Raw genomic sequence first — 9,929 nt, 5'->3', positions numbered from 1 at the left:
CTGTTTCTCGCAGCTCATCGAGGACTACAGCCGGATGGTGTCGTACGCCATGTCGCATCTGCGCGGTAAGGCCTCAGAGTGGGCTTACTCGGCGCTTATGGTGGACAGAAAGGCTTTTCCTACATATGCGATCTTTAAGACAAATATTCGCGCCATGTACCAGCCGCCGAACAACAAAGTGTTAATTCAGGCGCGCTTCATTGGAGCGCAACAGGCGAAGCGATCTCAGCAAGACTATGTGCAGAGATGCCCTCGCTGTCGGCGTCCATTACAGTAGGTCCGATTCCGGAGCACATTAAAATGCCCACGTTTATGAACGGACTACGGCATGTCTTATCGCAACAGGCCCTTTTCAAAAAGGTATCGTCGACGATGGAAGAGGCAATCCGAATTGCCTGAGTTGAGGAGCAATCCTTTAACAGTGCCTCTGCGACAGCTTAGTTTAAGCCGTCGGCCGAGAGGTCAGTTGCCACTCCCATGGAGTTGGGCAATGCAGACGTTGTCTGTTATAAATGCGGCAAGCGCGGCCATATGATGGCTCGCTGCTATGCCAGGGTCCCTGCGGGGGCGAAGACGCCTAGCAAGAGGACTCCCTTCCCAAAGGGAGATGGCAAACCAGCGTGCGAGACGCATGAGTTCTGCATCGACCACTGAGGGGTCGGGAAATGCAGGAGCGCAGTAGGGGCAGGATGCCCTACTGACGCGGACCCTGAAGCTACCCCTAAGTTCAGAGTTGTGGAACAAATGGGTAGCATAGTCCCTGAGGTCAAAAATTTCGGACTTCAACCCTGCTGGTCTATAGCGCTCAAGTAAGAGGCTATGACCAGGTGATGACCTTCCTAGTGGATTCGGGTGCATCACAAAATTTTGTAAAACTCGCGGCTTTAAGAAAGAGACCGGCGAAGTTTGAGTCGCTTTGCCAGGATGGCAAGCGAGGAGAGGCGACCGTTCGTTTAGCGAACGGTGCGCTCGCTAAGTCCGAGGTGGGTCAGGTAATAAGCGCCTTCAGTTTTAGTGACTTTTTTTGTAAAGAGAAGTTCACAGTGAACGGTATGAAGAGTCCGTATGACCTCATCCTAGACATGCCATGGTTGGCAAAGTACCAACCATGGATAGACTGGCGTACACGCACAGTGGCGAACTCTACGCAGGACACCGGAAAGGATGTGCTCCTGCGAGAGGCTTATGCAACTGGTGTCGTGTCGAAAACAGTTGAGGGTGCGTTGACGGGATGTCAAACGTCACCAGTTCATACCTAGCTCGTGGAGACTGGGGTTGTGCAAAGAACAACGACAAGAAGTAATGCGTCCGAATGTCCTACGCAAAGCAAAAAGCCTGTGACAGTAGACGGCGAGCTGGCAGGAAGTCATGCGTCGCAATAAACCGGCACAGTTGCCTAGAGCCTGGTGCCGTTGGGAGGGGTGCGTTAGCCTCACAAGGCAGCGGTCACTGCTTCATGACACAGTACTTCGAGCCCGATTTAAGCTCGAACTCATGTCGAGTGCCTTTATCCTTTGTTATGAAAACTCTTAGGAGTTCGAGGTACCTCTTCGGCAAGATTGCCCGTACGTCGTTGACGTTTTTGAGCGCGGTACAGACCCCTGTACCTGGGATGATACACACGCGTCGTCCCAAAACTATAAAGATTGACATCTCGCTCCTAAAGTCAGAGGAAGACTTTCAGACTCAGAGAGTCACTTAGTCCTATTGAACTAATGGGTTTAATAAGTCGGGGAGTCGTACAAGCCTGCTTCCAAATGACGAAATTGTCCTTTGCTTTGGGATTGTCCGCGTGCGGTAGCCTTCGATGTCGCCAATGAAATTGACCGGTTTGGAAGTAGCGGGTGAATAGGCAAGGCGAAGGTGTCAAAACTCCTTGGGTAACCTCTCCATCGGACGAGGATCTGATATTTTTGCCACACAGAGCATGACCTCTGGAGCCATTCAGCATCGTACAAACGAGCCAATTCATTTCAATGACTGGAACATTAGCGGCAATTCTAGGATTGGTTTGTGACGCTTAGAGTTATGCGTTGTAGACGCATGCACCGAATTATTGATGGCGAATTCGACCATCAGTAAAAATCTGAAGATGTAGGTTCAAATCCTACTCTCGTCATTTCATTAATATTATTTATGATTCAAATTCAAACTAAATTACAAATAAATGTGTCATCACGGGAGCGGTAGTTGTGGTGGGCGCCTTAGCGACCTCACCTCACGCACTTAGAACTCTAGAAAGTGCGCACGAGGAGCCGAATTATGGGTGAGTGGTACGGGTGAGTGATGAGTGATGCTTACTGATTAATTTTAGCCACTGGACTTGTACTGAAGTAGTACAAGTCGGCAGTGCCCCGTTACTGACACGGTCTCAAAATTTTGTTGACTACACGTGAAGGGCTATAGGACCATTGTGGTTCCACTGCCAGTGTCCAGCCCACCTTAGGCAACTCGCATGGAACTAATTCAGGGAATACATCCCTGAATTCAATCAAATCCTTGTATAAAGAATTTCTCTTAAGTGACTCCCAGGATTGAGTAATATATATCTCTACTGACCCCGACCGTTTTTCGGCGGTCCGCCTTGCTGTTGCTATTACGCAACAACGTCGGACCCGCGACCGTTGCTCTTTTTGGCATTCGGTCCATAATTCGTTTAGTACCTCCCGGTACTGGGCGTGGAGCACTACACTCATGAGCGTAGTGTCCTAACTTTTGAACGCGTTTGAATTTCTGCAATCGCTTGTTCTTCGAAAAGCGAGGTTTTACGCTTTCGACATAAGAGAAGTCCATAGGCTCTGGACCTCCCAGTTCGTGTAATCTTAGAGGACGATAAGATGACGAATTAGCTTGAGCCTGTCTGAAGCTAAAGTCCCCCTGTTCCGCAACGGATATTGCTTCTTCAAGCGTATCCAGTTCCAAGCGGAACAGGTGGGTCTTTACGGGACCATCCGTAAGACCTTGCATGAACACCGTAATCAACGTGGTTTCATGAGCTGGGTTATTTGACATACAACTCGCTAAGAGTCGTATGTGCTGGGCATAAGCGTGAGCATCACGCTTGCATTGCTTGAGTTTCAGAAGCTCAGATCGAGCTCTGAACTCAGCCCTAGGCGGTTCAAACGTCGGTTTGAGCCGGGCTTTAGAAGCCTCCATCGACCCAAAGACATATGGGTCGCGCAACTTAAGGCCTAGTGCCCAAGTTATGGCACGACCTGCCAAATTTGACTGAGCAAATGCGACTTGCATTTGGTCGTCGACGATGTGACGAGATCTTATGGAATCGTCCAACTCGACAAACCATCTTAAGAGAGAGTCTTCTTCGACCCCCCTATACGTAGAGATGTCAAGCTTTAAGGTTTCAAGACGACGCGTGTGAGTCATTCCAGGTACAGGGGTCTAGACCTGTTGTAACCTCAACAGTTCTGCCTGTTGAGAGCCTTGCTAATTTAAGCAAGGCTACCTTCTCCTTCGCCTCGTCAAGTTCATGTTGTATGAAACTGTGGTTTTTGGACGGACTACAAAGTGCTACCATGTGTAACGGGGCACTACTGACTTGTACTGCTTCAGTACAAGTCCACTTCGCACTGCCTCAGTGCGAGTGCTGCCTCACGTCACTTCACGTGCACTAGTACGTGCCGGGGAAGACTTCCTTTAAAACACTTGCTTTAAAGAGGGTCAATTAAAAACTGTATTAACATAATTAAGTTCTTCTTGTCTATCACTTAATACTAACTTAATTACATCTAATTCAAACATGTAATGAAATATTATCTGTCTTTCTCTTTGCGCGCGTCCAGCGCTGACTGGACCGCGGAAAGTAGATATAATGGTCTATATCTACCAATGGATAAGCTTTTAGAGTATTACCATGTAAAAGTAATATTCTCCAAATATTATCTACCTTTTAGATAATATATTAATTAATAACCATTAAGTGTTAATTTCATGTAACGATACACCCGTTACAATTAAGTTTGTTCGCTTAAATAACTCGGGAAGTTAAAATGGATTTATTATAAAAATTAAGCAGCAATAATAGTATGATAATGACAAATTTGTTGCAAACGCCATTAAAAAAGAAAAACAACACATTTCGCCTGCTCCCTCTTCCCACGTTCTAAACACGACGCTGATAAAGCAAACAATATGCGGATCACTACATCTTCAAAAATTTATTGCTAGCGTCTTCAGTCCTTAATGTTTAAGCTGTTTATACCATAGCCACGACTAAATCTAAATCATAGCAATGACAAAAATCAATAAATATACGCATTTCATGTGTATAGTGGTTTCAATCGATGTGACCAACGCCGACGACGATGTTATTATTTATAAAGGAAAGCCTTCATCATTTCTTAAGACTCAATCCCTGCAGGTAAGTGTCATCGTCACTTCTAGTAATTCTTCGCAGTATTCATCCGAAATCTAAACTTTCTCGCATGCACCAGCTGCTTGCTACATAAAAAAGACACCACTTGACGCGAAAACCAGCTTTATAATTTCCTTAAAATTAATGTATCAAAATCAAGTGCACCTGCGATCGTCAGCTTGACATCTCAAATGCTTCTCATCGTCTCTAATAAAACGATACTCTTTTTTCCAAACAATTACGCGTATCGCATTAATTAGCAATTGACCATCGAATTTTCTCTTTTCCAACACATAACCCAAATATCGTTCCATGTTCTTGGCAAAACTGCATCGATACGAGCTTGCATGGTATAAGTCATGTAGCAAAACATTTAAAAGCTTCTACTTGACCATCATTGCCATTATAAAGTGCTTACAAATTAGTGCCAGCATTCGTAGTGCCAGCATTCTAGCCCAAAGCTACCTGTCAAACACATAATACAACCACACACATCATTGTCAGCTTCCTTTACGCCCCTATCGATTTACGCTACATTCACAATGAGACAAGCTAAGCATGCGTTTTCGCGAAAGGCATCATAAATGGTAAGCCTCCGACAACATCGATGTTTTCCGATGCCCGTAATTGAAATAAAGCATCACACCTGGGTCAATAATTGCATACTTCTTAGCTATTCCCACAAATTCACGCAATAATTTTAGCAAATAAACTCGAATGTCACCAGAACGGAGTACTTCCAGAAAATGTGAGTAGCGTCCCAATGAATTAACCTTGTGTCTCGCGAGGTCCCAAATTGTGACTTGCATGCATTGCAACCATTAATACTGAAATGCAGCAATTCGTACTGCATGAAGATGACAACACTCGGCGCTGTCTGTATGAACTGAAATGCCATACTATGTCGCGAATACACAAATATCTCGAGTCTTGCAACGTATCAGGTAGAAGCGCCTGTCGTCAATGATAGTGCAGAGGCTCGATTTTTCAATATGTCTACTTTGGGCTTGGCTTCATAAATGCTAAATAAATAATTGCAATGTTTTGGCCGCCGGTATGAATTGCTGACTTGCGTAATAACTCCTATCAAAAGCTGTTTCTGTGACGTGGAGCACCTACGATCGAGACAAATACAGGATTCCAACATTCAATGGGCTAATTGCGCAGTCTTGTATTGCTGATGTTCATATTAAGTCGTCTGCAAATGCAATAAAAGCGGATAAAGTACGAAACATGTCGGCTTCAGGCATTACTCCTTAGATGTATGGACACGACCGAATCTAAATCATAACAATAACAATGAATATACGCATTACATGTGTATAGTGGTTATAATCGATGTGACCAATGCCGGGGTGGAAATAACATTTTTCAAAAATTATTTAAATTTGTTAAACAAAGCCCATTCTTCGACAATGATAGCCAGATTAACTCCTTACCTCGCAATTTGATAACAGGATTTATTAATTAGGAAACGATTTATAATTTCTACTAAAAGGAAGTGCAAAAATGTCTCAATTATTTGAGATAATGGATTTGGAGCAAGAGCACCGGAACACGTTGAAATTCCGAATGTCATAAAAAAAGCGGCCATGGTTTCTTAATTACCGCACTCACTCCATGAAAAAGGGAAAATCTAGCACAACTAGACTGGGCAGCCTTTAGTGACGGCTTACGTCGAGTGTCTAACTTTTCGTTTCATGCCGCGTTGGGCTAAACAGTCTTGTTTACAGGGTCTTCTTGAGCTGATACTGCTTGCGATCAGATTGCGTGGATTCATCAGCCTAGGGATTGTTGTCTGGCTCTGCGCTGTGGGTTTATAAGTAATCACTCTCAAAAACAGTTTGGTCTGCTCAATATTTAACTACCTCAATTACCAAACGCAAACTACTAGGATTATAAAAACCAAATTTGTACATCAAGCGTAAAACAATTCGTTTCAATCGCCAATGCAACCAATGCAAACGCCTAAATAATTCACTTTTCCATTCAACGTAAGTGTACTAGTCTGCACAAGGTGAAATCGCTTGCGATCAGATTATTGGATTCATCATCAGCCTAGGTGGAAATTGTCAGTTTCGTGATTGTTGTCTGGTGTCATTGGTTGCTTTAGTAACTTTTTCCTAAACTAATAGCTGTGACACTGTAAAAGATTTCGACGGATCCACCTCGTCCAAAAAATGAATTAAATCATATTGTCTTGATAAGTAGACCTTCTTCAATTCGAGTTGATTAAGTGCCTTCGACATCATGATTCAAAGTATGAGCCGAAAGATTAAAAAATAGGTAATGCAACAAAAGTTCAATGTGGGACATGTTTTCTGCTCGTTTGCATAGCATAATCTTATAAAATTTTATCAAACATATGATTTTTAGCAAACTTTTTAGCTGTTAACAGCTGAAATATTAATACAAGCGAGATAGGTATAAAGAGCCGGCTGAAATTCAGTGTTAGCAGCTGGTTGCTAATCGTTTGTCTTCAAATATATCTTATGGTACATCCGGAGCCTTGCAGCGAACAATAAAAATTGATTGGCGCTCCAAGCATCTAGAAAGAGCAGGCTGAAAGAAGATACTAGCAGCTGGCTGCTAAATGTTTGCCTTGTAAAATATCCTGAGGTTACCTTCAGAAGCGTTGCAGCGAACAATAAACATTTATTTGGCGCTATGCACAGTAGCCAATCAATTAGATTGAAATGGCTATTACTTGACAATCAACTGAAAAATAGGAGCCAGTCAGTCGACTTGGTTCATTATTTAAAAAGCGTCACAACCCTCATTGTCTCTGATGCCTTACAAGTCCAAAGTTCCAGCTCTTCCTCGGGTTTTCATTTTGCTCTATGTCTTCGCATTGCTGGCATGCTCCAAGTTTATCACAGTGTATGCCGTAGCTGCTGGTACTGTGGTCGTAAAGTCTAGGCGACACTTGGGAAAACCTCACAATCGTGTCGCTGGCAGTGCCCTTGTAAATGATGAGGAAAGGGTCTGGGAGATTCTTGCGACGCTAAAAAACATCGTGAATCCTATTTCTGAGGAATTCATCACTGATTCTTTCAAAGCAGTTAAAATCCCTACGGATATCAAGACTCTCTTAAGGGGCAAAAGCTTCGTGAATTGGTTTACTAAACTCCAAGAGAAGATTGGAAGTCCTACACTCACCATGAAAATCGTCCTCAACCATCTACAAAGTCGTTACAGCAACGCAGAATTAGCGGAGATGCTCCATGCTGCTTCGGACGGTGGAATCGATTTCAAACTTCCGTTGTTTGAGAAATGGAAACAAACTTTCGATGCGGCTAAAATGTTTTCAGAGCTTGGCCTACACGAAGCGAAATTTGAACGCTATTTTCTTACCGACCCAGTCTTTTTGATTTGGATTGAGTACGCTCGATACATCGATCCCTCTTCGTGGAAATCTGTTTTAGACGTGCTTGACGAAGAGTTCGTATTGCACTTATTTGTGGAAGAACTTTTGAAGGGACGACCCGATCCAAAGACGGATTCCGTTCAGAGGTCGCTGATTTTACAATCCCTTCTCAGAATCAATGATCCCAAGCCACTACCGTTTCTTGATTTATACGCTACGCTACAAAGTGCCGATGAAATGGTGGAAAATCCTTTCTTGCGTCACAGTGCTGTATGGCTGGTAGAGTATGCCCAGCATACCGATATGAAAAATTGGCCGCGTCAAATCGTAAAAGTACTGCAACGTGAGCATCCTGTGTCTGACCTAGCTCGATGGGCTGTCGAGGCGGAGGCTCAACCCGAATTTCAGGCCGTCGGTAAGGCCGTAGTTGATCATTTGATCGTGGTGTGGAAGGAAGAGGGCGTTGGAAAAGTTATAAATATTCCAAAAAGTTTTGAAGAAGTTCAAGAAATTCTTCAGCTTCGCGGTGTCGCTGTAAGCTCTGTTGTGGATAATTTAGCCACAAAGGTGCTTGTCCAATACATGTTTACCACATTTTACGTTGAAACTGCTGTGGAAGAGCTTTCCGTGAAGCTTTTATCGTGGCTGGAAGCTAAGGAATATCGACGATTGCTGGTTAACGATGGAAATTGGCCACTCGACGCTGACATGAAACGTTGGCTCCGTCTCCTTCTCGAACGTGATGCTGATAACTACTTGACACGCTTGCTCAGAGATGAGGAACTAGCACGTAATGCAGTAAGGGCAGCAAACCGGGAAAAGAAAACACTCAATCAAGAATTGGTGCCTGTTCCACAACGCACCATGGGGATACATGCACGTTTGAAGAAACTGTTTCATGAGCTTGCACTTGACGTATACAATGATAACTTGTTCACTCTTCCGGATTTCGTTTATTTTTTCCAAGTGGTCGCTGTCTTGAAAGGAAATGACAGAAAATCCCTTATTTTCATGGACAACTTGCTTGTGGGATTGTTTGGAAATAAATTCAAAACACTTGCACATAAAGCAATCACCGGTCCAACGGATTGTCCTGCCTTTGAAGCGGCATTAGATTTGGTGGTTTTTCACTGGCTTCGGCGTCAGAAGTCTTCCGAAATAAACATTCTGATATCCGACATGTTGAAAGACAACAAGTTGTCAAAAAACTTTATGGCGCTCTCCAAACGCGAAAAGGAATGGTTAGCCAAGTTAAATAATTATGCGTAGTATGATGCAACGAGATAATTTCCAACTTACTATGCTCGGCGCCACTACGTATTCACAGAAACGGAAGTAGCGACGGCACTTTCGTCATGCAGAGTCTAGAAGCTCATCTTTTTAGTGTGCTTTCAAACTAAGGAACTCGTGATCGCCAAGATATTTCATATTATGCACTGTTAGTCAAATAAATTATGAGCTTAACAAATTCGCATGCATTAGTTTAAATTTCCCCATGCTCCGGTGTAGCCACACTGCCCTTTCGGTAAAGTCTTACCTCCCTCACGTCTATGATATATAAAAACGTCATATAAGGTATTTTCACAGCATGTTTCACTCAGCCAAAAATCAACAAATATTCCTTTAAAATCGTCTTAGATCGCCCTTTTGGCCTTTGAAACATCACATCTCCTAAATTAGATTAGGGAGTCGGTAACGCGATGTATTATAGTGTGACATTAGCACTTAAAGGTTGTTAATCAATATATTCTCTCTAACTTATAAAATATTTGGAGAATATTTCTTTAACTAGTAATATTCGGAAAGTTGTATCACGGACAACCCAGTTTGTAACGGGCTAAAGTTGCCCTAATGTTACACAGTCCCGGTTGAGAACACTTGGTGTATTTTAGGGGATGGTCAATTACTTAAATAAAGTAATTAGACCCACCAATCGGGTGTGCTTCACATTTGTGACCAACCCTTGTATATGTGATGCACATAAGTGCATTCACATTAGGTGTTACGGTGTGTATCGTTACATGAAATTAACACTTAAAGGTTGTTGATTAATATATTATCTGAAAGGTAGATAATATTTGAAGGATATTACTTTATATAGTAATATCCTGAATTCTTATCCATAAATAGGTAAAGGCCATTATGTCTATTTATTCCGCAGACTAATCAGCTGTAGAAGTAATCAAAGAG

The 9,929-nt window shown here is 43.0% G+C and overlaps 1 protein-coding gene across 1 annotated transcript; it reads left to right on the top strand.

Moving 5' to 3' along the window:
* Positions 1–7,160: 7,160 nt before the first annotated feature.
* Positions 7,161–9,008, top strand: CCR75_007328 (uncharacterized protein; the record flags this gene model as incomplete). Its single annotated transcript, XM_067965389.1, has 1 exon — positions 7,161–9,008. One exon carries the CDS (start codon positions 7,161–7,163, stop codon positions 9,006–9,008), a length of 1,848 nt encoding a protein of 615 aa, XP_067816525.1.
* Between the last annotated feature and the right edge of the window lie 921 nt (positions 9,009–9,929).

This window comes from Bremia lactucae, linkage group LG14 (genome assembly GCF_004359215.1).
Source record: "Bremia lactucae strain SF5 linkage group LG14, whole genome shotgun sequence".
Lineage (NCBI taxonomy): Eukaryota > Oomycota > Peronosporomycetes > Peronosporales > Peronosporaceae > Bremia > Bremia lactucae.
This window is presented reverse-complemented; position numbering and strand designations above follow the sequence as displayed.